The following is a 19919-nucleotide window of genomic DNA, read 5'->3' as shown; positions in this document are numbered from 1 at the left end:
TTAATTAGATAATCAGTGAAAAATAAGGGTATATCCCCCTAACAAAGAAGCAGAAATTAAAAGTAGGAGATGGTGGAGCATCACATAGGAGAAGAACATCAGAGTTTTAAGAAACCTGCAAAGAGACAACTAAATCCTAGATGTGTTAAAATAGACCAAGCTTTTAAAATCTATATCAAAAGCTATAGGTGAAACTGTCACAAAAAAAAAAATTCTAAGATATCCTTTTCCAGATTTATGCCCCGCGGTGTTGGTGCTGCGGTAGCGTTGTCGCCTCACAGTAAAGACACTGTCCGGTTCGATTCTCAGCTAGAGCGTCTTCTGCGTGGAGACATGCGTGAATGGGGGTACCTTCATTGAAGGTTGTGCGTCAGGCCTGGCAAGCCAGTACGTAAAAATCAACTGCCAATCATTAGCGGACCAGAGTTCTGCTGTGGTGACCCCTGACCCTGAAAAAACGAAAGACACAAACAATCCTTTTCCAGATTTATCAAGTACAGTATGTGTGCCACCATTTCTCATACCCTACTGATTCCACCATAGTACCTGAAAAAGGAGGAGGACTCTTCAATAAGGGGTAAAACTCAGAATGCTCCTTCCCAGGAATGAAAAAAATGATAATTTTAAGGGCAAGCAGTCAGACTAATAGTCCTCAGGAATGTGAGAGAAAAATTAGATGAAAAACTTTAAATAATGGTTTAGAAACTGATATAATTATAAGGATTCACTTCAGAAGCTCAAAATACTGAAATATCGAATTTCAGTATTTCGAGCCCAGAAAGTCGAATCCTGAGAACAGCGAAAGTGCAGAAGCATGAAATTCAAAACCTCGAATACCGGAGGTTTTGAATTTCACACTTCTGAACTTTCGCTGTTATGTATGTGTGTGTGTGTGTGTGTGTGTGTGTGTGTGTGTGTGTGTGTGTGTGTGTGTGTGTGTGTGTGTGTGTGTGTTTATGTTAAGGGTTTTGGGTAGGGGCTGTGGTGTGTGTCAATGTGTTCTGTTGCTGTGATGTGCGTATGCAAGGAGACTGTAGCTTGTGTGGAGGTGTTTTGTGTGTGTTTGTATGTAGTGTGACCTCGAGTGAGAATATATAAGTAGGGGTGTGGGGGGTGCAGGGGGGCTTGCCCCCTTCTTTCATGTAGTAGAGAGGTTATGTGTGTGTGTGTGTGGGGGGGGGGAATGGTGTGTGTGTGTGTGTGTGTGTGTGTGTGTGTGTGTGTGTGTGTGTGTGTGTGCAGTAGAAATGCGAAATTCAAAATCTCCACTGTGCGAGATTTTGAATTTCACGGTTTTGAATTTTTGTGGTTTTGTGGATTCAACTTTCTGGGCTCGAAATACTGAAATTCGATATTTCAGTATTTCGAGCTTCTGAAGTGAATCCAATTATAACTATAATTATATATATCATATAGTATATGATTTAGGCTGATGACATGGTTCCTTAATGCTTTTGAGTGCTCAACCCAATAGGAGGAAATTAAAACTTACTTGTTGGAGCTGCTGTTACTGTATTCTTCTCATTATAACCTGAAACACAGAAAATATACAATAAAGGGCACCTGCATTTAAGATTAATGTAACATTTCCTTGTCAGAGTAAAACATAAGTCCCCATTCAAAGGATCTTTGCAATTCATATGAAATATTTAAGCCTTCTAACTGTAACAAACCACATAGTTCTACATTAAATCAAACAGATTTGGTTTTACTGCTTTGTCTCTGTTGTACCTCCATTTTGTCAAAGGTGTTATCTTTAATAAACACCAGTAGTTTGACACCTGAATGCAATAACATTTCAGTGATGTTTATCTATAAGTATTTAACTACTTTGGACTCCATTTTTTATAAAAAGAAAAAAGAAAAAAAATCTATTTACCATCTACAAAGAGGCTGTCTGGCTGCAAGATGTATGGGCCCAGTGCTGTGACATTGTTTGTAGCTGCACTGATGTTATGATACACTTTAACTTTGTCAAATCCAGGACTTGAGGAATCATTCTTAATGGTGCAAACAGCATCAATTGTTGTCCCACTCTCAGCACTTGCTTGCCTAGGTAATAGTAACATAAAGAATTTATAATTGCTAGCACAACCGCTAAATTCAATTATATTGGCTTATGTTAAATTTACTTTATGGTAGCTTGCTTGTCTAATTAATAGTAACAAAAATAGTTGATAATTGCTGTTGCAACAGCTGAATATTATTATATTCACTTACATTGCTTTTGTTCAGTGGCAGGCATTAACAATAAGAGTGACCATTTGAAATCCTGAGACTTATTGGTAAGAGCCCCAGAAAAGCTAGACTAAATTACCTTAAATGAGGACTGCATATACTAATTCCGAAATAGACATTCCTGTGAATATTCCCTTTTCCCCATAGTATGATTATCTCGGAGTTTGGTATATGTTGTGTGAGGCTGATTATCCCCCTGAGAAAACAACTTTAAAGGAGTAGTGTGCTTTTGGACATTTGCTGTCCTACTCCAGTTCTGGATTTTGACTCTTGTCCTTGTGGTCCAGCCCAGGTGGGATCACTGTCACATCCCCTGTTATTTTGCTATCAGTTAGGGTCTCTTTACAAAAGCATAAAACCAGAATTCTTGTGACATAGATGGAGCGCTATTCATTTCTTTCACTGATACTCACCTGTACCTCACCATCCAGCCCACTTGTTTTTTTCTTTTTTTTTCTTTTCCAAATACATCTTAAAATTGATTCCTCCATCCTCAACTCTGCAATTACCTTTATATTTCTTTCTTTCTTTGCTACCTTCCAATTTTCATAAATCCCTGCTGACCCAGTGGTTTCCTTCCAGCATACAGCCCTAGGCAGGGGAAATTGGCTGCACTGCATGAAAGACCTATAGGACATGATCTGCCCTTCTCTGTTACCTCTCTGAGACCAGAGCATACATTTTGTAACCATGACTTAGATAACACTTCTTTATGGGCTACATCCCACATGGGAACATTGTTCTGTATTTTCAGCTGTTTAGATAGTTTTCCTGATTTCCACTAGGAGCATTATTGCTCAGGCTAGTAGAAACTTTCCTGTTCCTTTAGGATCAAGAGAATGCAAGGTGAGCCAATCAAAAACATAGCTTTCTTAACCTGGCTCTCTGGTGCAAGAATGGAATCCTGAATTTATCTCAGGTGACCGGGATTGAGAAAAGTGAAGGGGCACAACCAGATTGCCTCTCATATGGGGAGGGGAGGGGAGGGATTGCAAATAATCTGGGTCACACTGGTCAGTGCTAACTCCCCAGTGAGTACTGGGCAGTTGACTGCTGACTGCTCATACCTCGTGTCATGAGGGAAGCAGGGCTGCTTTTAGGGGAAAAACTCCTCCTTCAGCCCATCGCATAACCTCCTCTTAAGCCCTCCTAGATGCATGTATTACAGCCAGGAAGATTAAGCAGAAAACCTCAAACTGTCTGTAGCTGGGGTCTGAATGATGGTCCCTCCCAGTGAACCCTCAGTCTATTGATTGTGAATGAAGGGGCTGATGATTGACAGTCAGTGAGGGCAGAGAGTGCATTAAAACAATTATTTTCTATTGAGTTACATCTGGCATTAAGTTGCTGAAGTGTCAGTTTCAACCCAAGTTTCCAAAATATATATAAAGCATGAACAATTTGAAAGAATTGAAATTAAATTAATGCAAACTAAGTAAAATAGTTTGTAATGAAAGGTTTTTATTCAGCCTGTTCAGCAGATTGTGAGAGGATGTCAAAAATCCAAAACTCTGGAAATAATATATAAAATGCAAAACATTTAGCATGGTAATGCAGCAGCTGTATCAGCAGAGCATGTTCCTTGATGAAAATGAATTTTCATAATGCTACTTGCCTTAATGCCTGAATATTACAACCATGGAATGAACTGTTGATGGAACTGGCTTTAAGCAGATCATCTAGCTGAAAAGAGAATGATAAAGCATAATTGATATGTACTCACCACAAATCCTCTTCAAATGAGTTATTAAAGTAGAATAATTTTATTTTGATTTTGAAATCTTACCAAATGTGCCAGGTTTGTCACTGTAGAATTGTAAATACTTGATGCAGAATTATTTAGGTCAGCAGTAAATAACACGTTAGTAAGAGTCACATTCAAAGTAAAGACTTTAACTGTCACTGCTGGCTGAGAAGCTGTTTCAGAATATAAAGAGAAAAAAGTGAATACTACAGTGTTGTCCTGCTCCTGAAACAGTGCTTTAATGCCATTAATTTTATAAACATAAAGCAGCTAAAAAGCACTTTGTCCTGCTTTACAGCTAAGTATGCAATAAACCATACCTATTGGCAGTGGATAAAGGGAATACAATGTATACAGCCTAAGATGGTGGTGATATGGAGTTACATAAGTACTTGGTGTGGGGGGGGGGTGGAATAGAACAGTGAAGTTTAGACCTCCTGATCCCTCTACAGCATGGGGGAAGGGACATTACAGGACTCTTAGCAGAGTTTGAGCATTGTCTACATCAAGCAATATACCTGGCAAGTGGACATCAGCCAGGTAAAATACAATTAGCGTAACAGCTTTACATGGTATCATTGCTTCTCAGTTCATGTTCAGGATGGTGCAAGCTTGCTCAGGTCAACACAGAACAGGAAACTTGTTTTCCTCCCCTGCTGTGAATTACAGCATACCATTCTGATACCAGATCCTGCGACTAGGGCCAGGGACATGTTTGAATTCTTACAAGCACCAGTCAATATAATAAGTCACAAAATGTCACAAAAGAGCTAACAGGTAAGATTATTAAAGCCAGATGCCAGTTTAGTGGCAAAAAGAGAATAAGGAACATAATTTTGATTTCTTTTTCTCATTTTGGAACTAAAGTATTGACACAAATAATTTTATTTTGTGAACTACTTCTAGATCAAACTAGTGCATATCCCATAAGTGGTGAGTTCACGTTCTGCAGATCAGAGCAACTGCTAATGATAAAAGCATTCGTTTAGATAGGGCATATGTACTTATTCCAGTGAGAGTATGAATGTGTGTATCTATGTGTGTTAATGCCCTCACATATCAAAATCTACGCTGGTGAGTATATTTACACACACACACACACACACACACACACACACACACACACACACACACACACACACTCCCACACACACACACACACACACACGATCAAACTCATCACTGATTGCCATTAATTGCCACTAAAACGATAAAAAAGTATTCATAAATGTAAACCAGTAGGGTACATTTGCAATTCCCCAAAAAATAAAAAATGTCCTCCCCCACACTTCAGGAAATTAGATATCCTAATTCCAGGGTTGCACAAACTTGAATACAGACATCATCTAAATAACGTCAACAATTGCATAATTTCAACAACTGTAACACAGAGGAAAAAAAACAGCATTTCAATATGCAATGAAATCTGTGCAAGGTTATATCCTGTAACACTCAAACACGTTAATGGCTCTCATGAATTTAGTTAAATGCACAGAATGTCAACAGCTACCTTTTGGTGTCAAAAATCATTCAACAAATATAATCTTAAATATATTCCCTTAAGAGTGTCTCATAATCAAGAATTATTGATTTTTTTCCTTGAGTGGAGAAATAATTTTCTTATATGAATTTCTGCATTATCTGGATGAAAGACTTTCTGTTGTCTGACTCTTCTGGTAAATATTAAATATCTTTGGCTTGCTGACACAAGGAAAAAATGTCCACCAATGCAATGGGCTTAGATAACATTCTGAATAACTCAGGGGTCAGTGATATGAAGATAACTGAATAATTGAGAGCTCACTGGAGCAAGCCAGAGGCCATGTGAAGGTAAGACTAAAACATGATCTATCAAAATGTGTACACATTTGTGGAAATCACAACAAAAGCACATGCAGGTCTCCCAAGAATACAACCCATGAGAACAGATACCCAAACCCTGGTACTCATGGCAGAGGAGTGAAGTATATTCAGGACACTGTATGCTCCCAAACTTTATAAAAACATCTGAGGTATTGCATAAAATAGTTGTGTCCACAGCATAATGGTTATGCTGTTCAGCTTACTTTGTCATAGTGAGCTACGGCAAGAAATTTGTCCCATTACAGAAAACATGGTTGTTCCTGAAAAATGAAGAGGACAGCTCAGAAGGGAGACACCAAGGAAAGAAAATAACCACCTTTGTGATACCACTCAAAAGACCAAGAAGTTATCAGATGGGTGATATAAAGATGCAATTAGAAATGTCAAAACAAATTTAAATTAAGTTTTATTTATAGGCAAATAAATACTTGTGTACAGTATTTTCCAATGATCCTGGGCACTTATATGTGACTATATGTTTCACATTAAACACAGTGAAATGCAAATAAAGACTAACACTTACTTGTTGGAGGAGCTGTTACTGTAGGATTCTCATTATATCCTAAAAAGGACAAAAAAAACATATCTGCAGTAAGGCCACATTTTATTATGGCTCATCATTAAATAAAATGCCTCTGTTCCTTTATTCAAAGGAACTGCATAACTTACATGAACTTATAACACTACTGTAAACATTAAAATGTGTCTAAATGTGCACAAGAAATGACCTACCATTTACATAGAGGCTGCCCGGCTGCAGTGTATATGGACCCAGTGCTGTGGTGTTCTTTGTTGCATCACTGATATTATGATACACGTTAACTATGTCAAATCCAGGACTTGATGAATCATTGTTGTTTGCACAGAGCATGTCTACAGTTGTTCCACTTATTTCACTTGCTTGTCTGAAAGATAACATATAAGGGATTAATAATTATTGGTACAGCTGTTGATTGTGACTGTTTTAGGTTGCACAATGATGGTGTCAGGTTTTTTAGATCAAACGATAACCCTTTATGGGCCATTCAATTCAGGACCCACAGGTAGGGTGTTTTGGCCTATCACAACAAAAGCACATGAGATGTGAACTATGTTTATATATATATATATATATATATATATATATATATATATATATATATATATATATATATATATATATATATATATATACATATATATATATATATATATATATAATATATATTCATAAACATAGATTTACATTCTACTTATGAAGCCATAGTACAATGTCTTCAACCATTTCTTGGCTCAAATGTGCTTACTGGTAACTACTACTACAGGACGTATGTTGCTTTGTATGTAGAAGAGGTCACAACAAATCACCTTATATCATTTACCCACGGCATTTCTGAAAAAAATGGAAACCCTGGTAACTTGTTTACGTGGTAACATGATGAAAGGAGCTGTGCTAGACAGAGCTACTCCATTCTCGACACCACTGGCTGCCATCAAGCTAGGGAGGAAGCTACCAGCCCTGGTGACAAAAATCATAACATGCCCCACCCCTGCCAGCATCAGTGGTCCCACCCTTTAAAAGAATTATTTCAAATGCAAAACATGTATTAACATTTATAGGCTGAAAGAAACTACCAATAGTATAATGTAAGTGTAAAAATGTAATTAGAGAACTGATTGTTCAGTCTGCTGGTCAATTATTGCAAATAAATAGAATGTTACAATTCCAAGGTTCTTGTACTGTTATAAAATGCTGATTATTTATTTCTCATGAAAATATTGAACATATAACTCAGCTGTATATCATAAATTTAGCATAATATTTTTTTGTTAAAATAATATATTTTTTCACTCTAGCTTACCTTAATGCTTCAATCTGGCAACCAACGAAAGAATTTTTGATGTCACTGGCTTTAAGCAGGTCATTTATCTGAAAATAAAAGCAGCAGTTATTCGATGTGTTTGCTATAATTCTAGATATCATCTTTATTAATGTAAAAGTATGTTATTTTCATTTTTTGAAATTCTACCATTTGAGTTAGATTTGTCACCGTAGCGTTGTAGACACTTGATAAAGGATTATTTAGGTCGGTAGTAAATAGCAGGGTGGTAAACGTGACATTTACAGTAAATAGCTGAGCCGTCACTGCTGGCTGAGAAGCTGTTTAAAAACAACAGAAAAAAGTCACTTTTAGTGTAATGTTTTGTAAGCCGTGATTTAATGTAGACCATTTTATAAAAATAATGCAGTATCCAAAGAGCTCTGACATTTTACAAGTCTATTTATATAAAAACATTTCACTATTCCATGCTGAAGTAACCACTCCTAACTTTTCAATGTTGAGGGGATTTAAAAGACCTGAGATCCACGGCATGAAAGTGAAGGGTGAAATCCACCTGTCACATAGACCACAGGGAAAAAAGACATACCTGGATGATCCCATACTATGAAAGATGTTAGTCAGCCATCCAATACCACAAGAACTCCAGTGTCCAAGAACACCTTAGAGGTCAAAGTTTAGTTAAAGTATCACCTCCTCCCAATCTTATTGATTAGTATTATCAGGTATTAGCCTGTTCACATCGGCACTAAACAAGAAAATATCCCACATACTAGGCAGTGAAGGGAAGCCCACTATCTTGTCTTCACAGCCCTGCTACTAACTGCTAAAAGGGTTTGCGACCTTTAGAGCCGAAGTAAGAAGGGCTTGTTTGGAATGACATTGAAGAAGAAGCCTTTGGGGGGACTAGAGGTTAGAAAGCATTTAAATAAAACACATTGGCTACATGAAAGATAGAAATGTTGGAAATAATTATGTCCAAAGTAACAATAACTCATGTCTGACCTCATTTTTGCAGATCTGTGGACTTAGCAATTAAGCAACTATTCCCTAAATAAATAAATGTGCATGCATGTGCTTAAGTGTCAGAGCTAGAATGTATCACAAAAAAATTCCCTCCCAAACACCTATACAAATAAGATATACTAATTCCAGGGTTGCACAAACTTGAAAAAGGGGGAAACATCTCTGGCGTAATGTGTCAGATCATGTAAAAACTTCAGCAATGACATAAGTAATCCATGTGTAACACGGAGAGCATCTGATGAAATTCTGCAAGTATATATCACATAACACTCATACACCCTATTGGGTCACATGAATGCTGCTAAATGCATGGAATATAAGCCGCTGTTTTCTAGTGCCACATATCATGCAGGAAATGATAATATCAATTATATTGTCTGAAGAGTGTCTCATAATCAGGAACCAGGGATTTTTGTCTTTAGTGGAGATAGGCTCTTCTTATTTGAATTTCTGCATTCTCTGCATGAAAGACTTTCTTTTGTCTGACTCGTTTGGTAAATACTAAATGTCTTTGGCTTGCTGACACATGGAAAGGATGTTCACCAATGAAGTGGGCTTGGCTAAGATTCAGAACAGCTCAGGGGGTCACTGATATCAAGATGACCGAATAACTGAGAGCTCACTGTATTCTGCCAGAAACAGTGTGAAGGTGACAGTGAAACATGAACTATCAAAGTGTGTACACATTTGTGGAAATCGCAAGAAAAGCACATGGAGGTCTCTGAAGAATACAGCCTGTGGGAACAGCTGCCCAAACCCTGGTACTCATATGAGAGCAGTGCAGTGAATTATGGCACTTGCTCACTCCCACCCTTTATAAAACCATCTAAGGTATTGCATAAGATAGTGGTGTCCACAGTATAATGGTCACTCTGGTCGGACACCTTACTTGTACTGAGCTGCTGCAAGCAATCTGTCTGATGTCTGAAAATATGCCTGTTCCTGAAAAAAAAGTAGGGCTCAGAAAGGAGACCCCAAGGAAAGAAAATAAAAAGCATCTTTGTGACATCGATCAAAAGGCAAAGAAGTTATCACATGCATGAGATAAAAATAAAAGTGTTAAAAGAATTGCAAATGTGAACTTTTATTAATTGACAAATTAATACATTTTACAGTACTTTTACAGTGATCCTGAGAGCATGTATGTGACTATTTGCATTTCAACGTGTTTATTGTGAATAATTTAAAGATTAAAACTTACTTGTTGGAGCAGCTGTAACTGCAGGGTTCTCATTATAGCCTGAAAAGGAACAAAAACACAGAATATCTGAAGTAATGCCACATTTGTATTTTTAATATTATTGTAGCTCATTATTAACATAAAATGCCTCTGTTTCTTTTTTTCAAAGGAACTGCATAACTTACATGAACTTATAACACTACTGTAAACATTAAAATGTGTCTAAATGTGCACAAGAAATGACCTACCATTTACATAGAGGCTGCCCGGCTGCAGTGTATATGGACCCAGTGCTGTGGTGTTCTTTGTTGCATCACTGATATTATGATACACGTTAACTATGTCAAATCCAGGACTTGATGAATCATTGTTGTTTGCACAGAGCATGTCTACAGTTGTTCCACTTATTTCACTTGCTTGTCTGAAAGATAACATATAAGGGATTAATAATTATTGGTACAGCTGTTGATTGTGACTGTTTTAGGTTGCACAATGATGGTGTCAGGTTTTTTAGATCAAACGATAACCCTTTATGAGCCACTCCATTCAGGACCCACAGGTAGGGTGTTTTGGCCTATCACAACAAAAGCACATGAGATGTGAACTATGTATATACATATATTTATATTCTACTTCTGAAGCCATAGTACAATGTCTTCAACCATTTCTTGGCTCAAATGTGCTTACTGGTAACTACTACTACAGGACGTATGTTGCTTTGTATGTAGAAGAGGTCACAACAAATCACCTTATATCATTTACCCACGGCATTTCTGAAAAAAATGGAAACCCTGGTAACTTGTTTACGTGGTAACATGATGAAAGGAGCTGTGCTAGACAGAGCTACTCCATTCTCGACACCACTGGCTGCCATCAAGCTAGGGAGGAAGCTACCAGCCCTGGTGGCAAAAATCATAACATGCCCCACCCCCGCCAGCATCAGTGGTCCCACCCTTTAAAAGAATTATTTCAAATGCAAAACATGTATTAACATTTATAGGCTGAAACAAACTACCAATAGTATAATGTAAATGTAAAAATGTAATTAGACAACTGATTGTTCAGTCTGCTGGTCAATTATTGCAAATAAATAGAATGTTACAATTCAAGGTTCTTGTACTGTTATAAAATGCTGATTATTTATTTCTCATGAAAATATTGAACATATAACTCAGCTGTATATCAGAAACTTAGCATAATATTTTTTTGTTAAAATAATATATTTTTCCACTCTAGCTTACCTTAATGCTTCAATCTGGCAACCAATGAAAGAATTTTTGATGTCACTGGCTTTAAGCAGGTCATTTATCTGAAAATAAAAGCAGCAGTTATTCAATGTGTTTGCTATAATTCTAGATATCATCTTTATTAATGTAAAAGTATGTTATTTTCATTTTTTGAAATTCTACCATTTGAGTTAGATTTGTCACCGTAGCGTTGTAGACACTTGACAAAGGATTATTTAGGTCGGTAGTAAATAGCAGGGTGGTAAACGTGACATTTACAGTAAATAGCTGAGCCGTCACTGCTGGCTGAGAAGCTGTTTAAAAACAACAAAAAAAAGTCACTTTTAGTGTAATGTTTTGTAAGCCATGATTTAATGTAGACCATTTTATAAAAATAATGCAGTATCCAAAGAGCTCTGACATTTTACAAGTCTATTTATATAAAAACATTTCACTATTCCATGCTGAAGTAACCACCCCTAACTTTTCAATGTTCAGGGGATTTAAAAGACCTGAGATCCACAGCATGAAAGTGAAGGGTGAAATCCACCTGTCACATAGACCACAGGGAAAAAAAACATACCTGGATGATCCCATACTATGAAAGATGTTAGTCAGCCATCCAATACAACAAGAACTCCAGTGTCCAAGAACAGCTTAGAGGTCAAAGTTTAGTTAAAGTATCACCTCCTCCCAATCTTATTGATTAGTATTATCAGGTATTAGCCTGTTCACATCGGCACTAAACAGGAAAATATCCCACATACTAGGCAGTGAAGGGAAGCCCACTATCTTGTCTTCACAGCCCTGCTACTAACTGCTAAAAGGGTTTGCGACCTTTAGAGCCGAAGTAAGAAGGGCTTGTTTGGAATGACACTGAAGAAGAAGCCTATGGGGGGACTAGAGGTTAGAAAGCATTTAAATAAAACACATTGGCTACATGAAAGATAGAAATGTTGGAAATTATTATGTCCAAAGTAACAATAACTCATGTCTGACCTCATTTTTGCAGATCTGTGGACTTACCAATTAAGCAACTATTCCCTAAATAAATAAATGTGCATGCATGTGCTTAAGTGTCAGAGCTAGAATGTATCTCAAAAAAATTCCCTCCCAAACACCTATACAAATAAGATATACTAATTCCAGGGTTGCACAAACTTGAAAAAGGGGGGAAACATCTCTGGAGTAATGTGTCAGATCATGTAAAAACTTCAGCAATTACATAAGTAATCCATGTGTAACACGGAGAGCATCTAATGAAATTCTGCAAGTATATATCTCATAACACTCATACCCCCTATTGGGTCACATGAATGCTGCTAAATGCATGGAATATAAGCAGCTGTTTTCTAGTGCCACAGATCATTCAGGAAATTATAATATAAATTATATTGTCTGAAGAGTGCCTCATAATCAGGAACCAGGGATTTTTGTCTTGAGTGGAGATAGGCTCTTCTTATTTCAATTTCTGCATTCTCTGCATGAAAGACTTTCTTTTGTCTGACTCGTCTGGTAAATACTAAATGTCTTTGGCTTGCTGACACATGGAAAGGATGTTCACCAATGCAGTGGGCTTGGCTAAGATTCAGAACAGCTCAGGGGTTCACTGATATGAAGATGACCGAATAACTGAGAGCTCACTGTATTCTGCCAGAAACAGTGTGAAGGTGACAGTGAAGCATGAGCTATCAAAGTGTGTACACATTTGTGGAAATCGCAAGAAAAGCATATGGAGGTCTCTGAAGAATACAGCCTGTGGGAACAGCTAACCAAACCCTGGTACTCATATGAGAGCAGAGTAGTGAATTATGGTACTTGCTCACTCCCACCCTTTATAAAACCATCTAAGGCATTGCATAAGATAGTGGTGTCCACAGTGTAATGGTCAATCTGGTCGGACACCTTACTTGTACTGAGCTGCTGCAAGCAATCTGTCTGATGTCTGAAAATATGCCTGTTCCTGAAAATAAAAAGTAGTGCTCAGAAAGGAGACCCCAAGGAAACAAAATAAAAAGCATCTTTGTGACATCAATCAAAAGGCAAAAAAGTTATCACATGCATGAGATAAAAATAAAAGTGTTAAAAGAATTGCAAATGTGAAGTTTTATCAATTGACAAGTTAATACATTTTACAGTACTTTTACAGTGATCCTGAGTGCGTCTATGTGACTACTTGCATTTCAACGTGTTTATTGTGAATAATTTAAAGATTAAAACTTACTTGTTGGAGGAGCTGTAACTGCAGGGTTCTCATTATAGCCTGAAAAGGAACAAAAACACAGAATATCTGAAGTAATGCCACATTTGTATTTTTAATATTATTGTAGCTCATTATTAACATAAAATGCCTCTGTTCCTTTATTCAAAGGAACTGCATAACTTACATGAACTTATAACACTACTGTAAACATTAAAATGTGTCTAAATGTGCACAAGAAATGGCCTACCATTTACATAGAGGCTGCCCGGCTGCAGTGTATATGGACCCAGTGCTGTGGTGCTCTTTGTTGCATCACTGATATTATGATACAAGTTAACTATGTCAAATCCAGGACTTGATGAATCATTGTTGTTTGCACAGAGCATGTCTACAGTTGTTCCATTCATTTCACTTGCTTGTCTGAAAGATAACATATAAGGGATTAATAATTATTGGTACAGCTGTTGATTGTGACTGTTTTAGGTTGCACAATGATAATGTCAGGTTTTTTAGATCAAACGATAACCCTTTATGGGCCGTTCAATTCAGGACCCACAGGTAGGGTGTTATGGCCTATCACAACAAAAGCACATGAGATGTGAACTATGTATATACATATATTTATATATATATATATATATATATATATATATATATATATATATATATATATATATATATATATATATATATATATATATATATATATATATATATATATAAATATACATATATTTATATTCTACTTCTGAAGCCATAGTACAATGTCTTCAACCATTTCTTGGCTCAAATGTGCTTACTGGTAACTACTACTACAGGACGTATGTTGCTTTGTATGTAGACGAGGTCACAACAAATCACCTTATATCATTTACCCACGGCATTTCTGAAAAAAATGGAAACCCTGGTAACTTGTTTACGTGGTAACGTGATGAAAGGAGCTGTGCTAGACAGAGCTACTCCATTCTCGACACCACTGGCTGTCATCAAGCTAGGGAGGAAGCTACCAGCCCTGGTGGCAAAAATCATAACATGCCCCACCCCCGCCAGCATCAGTGGTCCCACCCTTTAAAAGAATTATTTCAAATGCAAAACATGTATTAACATTTATAGGCTGAAACAAACTACCAATAGTATAATGTAAATGTAAAAATGTAATTAGAGAACTGATTGTTCAGTCTGCTGGTCAATTTTGCAAATAAATAGAATGTTACAATTCAAGGTTCTTGTACTGTTATAAAATGCTGATTATTTATTTCTCATGAAAATATTGAACATATAACTCAGCTGTATATCAGAAATTTAGCATAATATTTTTTTGTTAAAATAATATATTTTTCCACTCTAGCTTACCTTAATGCTTCAATCTGGCAACCAATGAAAGAATTTTTGATGTCACTGGCTTTAAGCAGGTCATTTATCTGAAAATAAAAGCAGCAGTTATTTGATGTGTTTGCTATAATTCTAGATATCATCTTTATTAATGTAAAAGTATGTTATTTTCATTTTTTGAAATTCTACCATTTGAGTTAGATTTGTCACCGTAGCGTTGTAGACACTTGACAAAGGATTATTTAGGTCGGTAGTAAATAGCAGGGTGGTAAACGTGACATTTACAGTAAATAGCTGAGCCGTCACTGCTGGCTGAGAAGCTGTTTAAAAACAACAGAAAAAAGTCACTTTTAGTGTAATGTTTTGTAAGCCATGATTTAATGTAGACCATTTTATAAAAATAATGCAGTATCCAAAGAGCTCTGACATTTTACAAGTCTATTTATATAAAAACATTTCACTATTCCATTCTGAAGTAACCACTCCTAACTTTTCAATGTTCAGGGGATTTAAAAGACCTGAGATCCACGGCATGAAAGTGAAGGGTGAAATTCACCTGTCACATAGACCACAGGGAAAAAAAACATACCTGGATGATCCCATACTATTAAAGATGTTAGTCAGCCATCCAATACCACAAGAACTCCAGTGTCCAAGAACACCTTAGAGGTCAAAGTTTAGTTAAAGTATCACCTCCTCCCAATCTTATTGATTAGTATTATCAGGTATTAGCCTGTTCACATCGGCACTGAACAGGAAAATATCCCACATACTAGGCAGTGAAGGGAAGCCCACTATCTTGTCTTCACAGCCCTGCTACTATTTGCTAAAAGGGTTTGCGACCTTTAGGGCCGAAGTAAGAAGGGCTTGTTTGGAATGACATTGAAGAAGAAGCCTTTGGGGGGACTAGAGGTTAGAAAGCATTTAAATAAAACACATTGGCTACATGAAAGATAGAAATGTTGGAAATAATTATGTCCAAAGTAACAATAACTCATGTCTAACCTCATTTTTGCAGATCTGTGGACTTACCAGTTAAGCAACTATTCCCTAAAAAAATAAATGTGCATGCATGTGCTTAAGTGTCAGAGCTAGAATGTATCACAAAAAAAATTCCCTCCCAAACACCTATACAAATAAGATATACTAATTCCAGGGTTGCACAAACTTGAAGAAGGGGGGAAACATCTCTGGAATAATGTGTCAGATCATGTAAAAACTTCAGGAATTACATAAGTAATCCATGTGTAACACGGAGAGCATCTGATGAAATTCTGCAAGTATATATCACATAACACTCATACACCCTATTGGGTCACATGAATGCTGCTAAATGCATGGAATATAAGCAGCTGTTTTCTAGTGCCACATATCATGCAGGAAATGATAATATCAATTATATTGTCTGAAGAGTGCCTCATAATCAGGAACCAGGGATTTTTGTCTTGAGTGGAGATAGGCTCTTCTTATTTGAATTTCTGCATTCTCTGCATGAAAGACTTTCTTTTGTCTGACTCGTCTGGTAAATACTAAATGTCTTTGGCTTGCTGACACATGGAAAGGATGTTCACCAATGCAGTGGGCTTGGCTAAGATTCAGAACAGCTCAGGGGTTCACTGATATGAAGATGACCGAATAACTGAGAGCTCACTGTATTCTGCCAGAAACAGTGTGAAGGTGACAGTGAAACATGAACTATCAAAGTGTGTACACATTTGTGGAAATCGCAAGAAAAGCACATGGAGGTCTCTGAAGAATACAGCCTATGGGAACAGCTGCCCAAACCCTGGTACTCATATGAGAGCAGTGCAGTGAATTATGGTACTTGCTCACTCCCATCCTTTATAAAACCATCTAAGGTATTGCATAAGATAGTGGTGTCCACAGTGTAATGGTCAGACACCTTACTCATACTGAACGGCTGCAAGCAATCTGTCTGATGTCTGAAAATATGCTTGTTCCTGAAAATAAAAAGTAGTGCTCAGAAAGGAGACCCCAAAGAAAGAAAATAAAAAGCATCTTTGTGACATCGATCAAAAGGCAAAGAAGTTATCACATGCATGAGATAAAAATAAAAGTGTTAAAAGAATTGCAAATGAGAACTTTTATTAATTGACAAATTAATACATTTTACAGTACTTTTACAGTGATCCTGAGAGCATGTGTGTGACTATTTGCATTTCAATGTGTTTATTGTGAATAATTTAAAGATTAAAACTTACTTGTTGGAGCAGCTGTAACTGCAGGGTTCTCATTATAGCCTGAAAAGGAACAAAAACACAGAATATCTGAAGTAATGCCACATTTGTATTTTTAATATTATTGTAGCTCATTATTAACATAAAATGCCTCTGTTTCTTTTTTTCAAAGGAACTGCATAACTTACATGAACTTATAACACTACTGTAAACATTAAAATGTGTCTAAATGTGCACAAGAAATGACCTACCATTTACATAGAGGCTGCCCGGCTGCAGTGTATATGGACCCAGTGCTGTGGTGTTCTTTGTTGCATCACTGATATTATGATACACGTTAACTATGTCAAATCCAGGACTTGATGAATCATTGTTGTTTGCACAGAGCATGTCTACAGTTGTTCCACTTATTTCACTTGCTTGTCTGAAAGATAACATATAAGGGATTAATAATTATTGGTACAGCTGTTGATTGTGACTGTTTTAGGTTGCACAATGATGGTGTCAGGTTTTTTAGATCAAACGATAACCCTTTATGGGCCATTCAATTCAGGACCCACAGGTAGGGTGTTTTGGCCTATCACAACAAAAGCACATGAGATGTGAACTATGTTTATATATATATATATATATATATATATATATATATATATATATATATATATACACATATATATATATATATATATATATATATATATATATATATATATATATATATATACACACATATATATATATATATATATATATATATATATATATATATATATAATCTACTTCTGAAGCCATAGTACAATGTCTTCAACCATTTCATGGCTCAAATATGCTTACTGGTGACTACTAGTACAGGACGTATGTTGCTTTGTATGTAGAAGAGGTCACAACAAATCACCTTATATAATTTACCCACGGCATTTCTGAAAAAAATGGAAACTCTGGTAACTTGTTTACGTGGTAACATGATGAAAGGAGCTGTGCTAGACAGAGCTACTCCATTCTCGACACCACTGGCTGCCATCAAGCTAGGGAGGAAGCTACCAGCCCTGGTGGCAAAAATCATAACATGCCCCACCGCCGCCAGCATCATTGGTCCCACCCTTTAAAAAAATTATTTCAAATGCAAAACATGTATTAACATTTATAGGCTGAAACAAACTACCAATAGTATAATGTAAATGTAAAAATGTAATTAGACAACTGATTGTTCAGTCTGCTGGTCAATTATTGCAAATAAATAGAATGTTACAATTCAAGGTTCTTGTACTGTTATAAAATGCTGATTATTTATTTCTCATGAAAATATTAAACATATAACTCAGCTGTATATCAGAAATTTTGCATAATATTTTTTTTGTTAAAATAATATATTTTTCCACTCTAGCTTACCTTAATGCTTCAATCTGGCAACCAATGAAATAATTTTTGATGTCACTGGCTTTAAGCAGGTCATTTATCTGAAAATAAAAGCAGCAGTTATTCGATGTGTTTGCTATAATTCTAGATATCATCTTTATTAATGTAAAAGTATGTTATTTTCATTTTTTGAAATTCTACCATTTGAGTTAGATTTGTCACCGTAGCGTTGTAGACACTTGATAAAGGATTATTTAGGTCGGTAGTAAATAGCAGGGTGGTAAACGTGACATTTACAGTAAATAGCTGAGCCGTCACTGCTGGCTGAGAAGCTGTTTAAAAACAACAGAAAAAAGTCACTTTTAGTGTAATGTTTTGTAAGCCGTGATTTAATGTAGACCATTTTATAAAAATAATGCAGTATCCAAAGAGCTCTGACATTTTACAAGTCTATTTATATAAAAACATTTCACTATTCCATGCTGAAGTAACCACTCCTAACTTTTCAATGTTCAGGGGATTTAAAAGACCTGAGATCCACGGCATGAAAGTGAAGGGTGGAATTCACCTGTCACATAGACCACAGGGAAAAAAGACATACCTGGATGATCCCATACTATGAAAGATGTTAGTCAGCCATCCAATACCACAAGAACTCCAGTGTCCAAGAACAGCTTAGAGGTCAAAGTTTAGTTAAAGTATCACCTCCTCCCAATCTTATTGATTAGTATTATCAGGTATTAGCCTGTTCACATCGGCACTAAACAGGAAAATATCCCACATACTAGGCAGTGAAGGGAAGCCCACTATCTTGTCTTCACAGCCCTGCTACTAATTGCTAAAAGGGTTTGTGCACTTTAGAGCCGAAGTAAGAAGGGCTTGTTTGGAATGACATTGAAGAAGAAGCCTTTGGGGGGACTAGAGGTTAGAAAGCATTTAAATAAAACACATTGGCTACATGAAAGATAGAAATGTTGGAAATAATTATGTCCAAAGTAACAATAACTCATGTCTGACCTCATTTTTGCAGATCTGTGGACTTACCAATTAAGCAATTATTCCCTAAATAAATAAATGTGCATGCATGTGCTTAAGTGTCAGAGCTAGAATGTATCCTAAAAAAATTCCCTCCCAAACACCTATACAAATAAGATATACTAATTCCAGGGTTGCACAAACTTGAAAAAGGGGGGAAACATCTCTGGCGTAATGTGTCAGATCATGTAAAAACTTCAGCAATTACATAAGTAATCCATGTGTAACACGGAGAACATCTGATGAAATTCTGCAAGTATATATCACATAACACTCATACACCCTATTGGGTCACATGAATGCTACTAAATGCATGGAATATAAGCCGCTGTTTTCTAGTGCCACAGATCATTCAGGAAATTATAATATAAATTATATTGTCTGAAGAGTGCCTCATAATCAGGAACCAGGGATTTTTGTCTTGAGTGGAGATAGGCTGTTCTTATTTGAATTTCTGCATTCTCTGCATGAAAGACTTTCTTTTGTCTGACTCGTTTGGTAAATACTAAATGTCTTTGGCTTGCTGACACATGGAAAGGATGCTCACCAATGAAATGGGCTTGGCTAAGATTCAGAACAGCTCAGGGGGTCACTGATATCAAGATGACCGAATAACTGAGAGCTCACTGTATTCTGCCAGAAACAGTGTGATGGTGACAGTGAAACATGAACTATCAAAGTGTGTACACATTTGTGGA

General features: G+C 36.5%; 1 protein-coding gene across 1 annotated transcript in view; it reads right to left on the bottom strand.

Annotated features, from left to right (window-relative positions):
* LOC122787872 (mucin-16-like) overlaps positions 1 to 19919 on the bottom strand; it is a 262498-nt gene that overhangs the window by 140173 nt on the left and 102406 nt on the right. The window contains exons 37-56 of the mRNA XM_044054789.1: positions 18388 to 18518; positions 18220 to 18287; positions 17082 to 17254; positions 16855 to 16893; positions 14822 to 14952; positions 14654 to 14721; positions 13548 to 13720; positions 13322 to 13360; positions 11281 to 11411; positions 11113 to 11180; positions 10120 to 10292; positions 9893 to 9931; positions 7855 to 7985; positions 7687 to 7754; positions 6578 to 6750; positions 6369 to 6407; positions 4025 to 4155; positions 3854 to 3921; positions 1880 to 2052; positions 1493 to 1531 (exon numbers count right to left, since the gene is read on the bottom strand). Of these exons, the coding sequence (XP_043910724.1) occupies positions 1493 to 1531; positions 1880 to 2052; positions 3854 to 3921; positions 4025 to 4155; positions 6369 to 6407; positions 6578 to 6750; positions 7687 to 7754; positions 7855 to 7985; positions 9893 to 9931; positions 10120 to 10292; positions 11113 to 11180; positions 11281 to 11411; positions 13322 to 13360; positions 13548 to 13720; positions 14654 to 14721; positions 14822 to 14952; positions 16855 to 16893; positions 17082 to 17254; positions 18220 to 18287; positions 18388 to 18518 (2055 nt within the window). The remainder of the gene's footprint in view (positions 1 to 1492; positions 1532 to 1879; positions 2053 to 3853; positions 3922 to 4024; positions 4156 to 6368; positions 6408 to 6577; positions 6751 to 7686; positions 7755 to 7854; positions 7986 to 9892; positions 9932 to 10119; positions 10293 to 11112; positions 11181 to 11280; positions 11412 to 13321; positions 13361 to 13547; positions 13721 to 14653; positions 14722 to 14821; positions 14953 to 16854; positions 16894 to 17081; positions 17255 to 18219; positions 18288 to 18387; positions 18519 to 19919) is intronic.

This window comes from Protopterus annectens, chromosome 13.part0 (genome assembly GCF_019279795.1).
Source record: "Protopterus annectens isolate FY-2018-M chromosome 13.part0, PAN1.0, whole genome shotgun sequence".
In the NCBI taxonomy this organism is placed as follows: Eukaryota; Metazoa; Chordata; order Ceratodontiformes; family Protopteridae; genus Protopterus; species Protopterus annectens.
The sequence above is the reverse complement of the archived record's forward strand: the minus strand, read 5'-3'. Positions and strand labels throughout refer to the sequence as shown.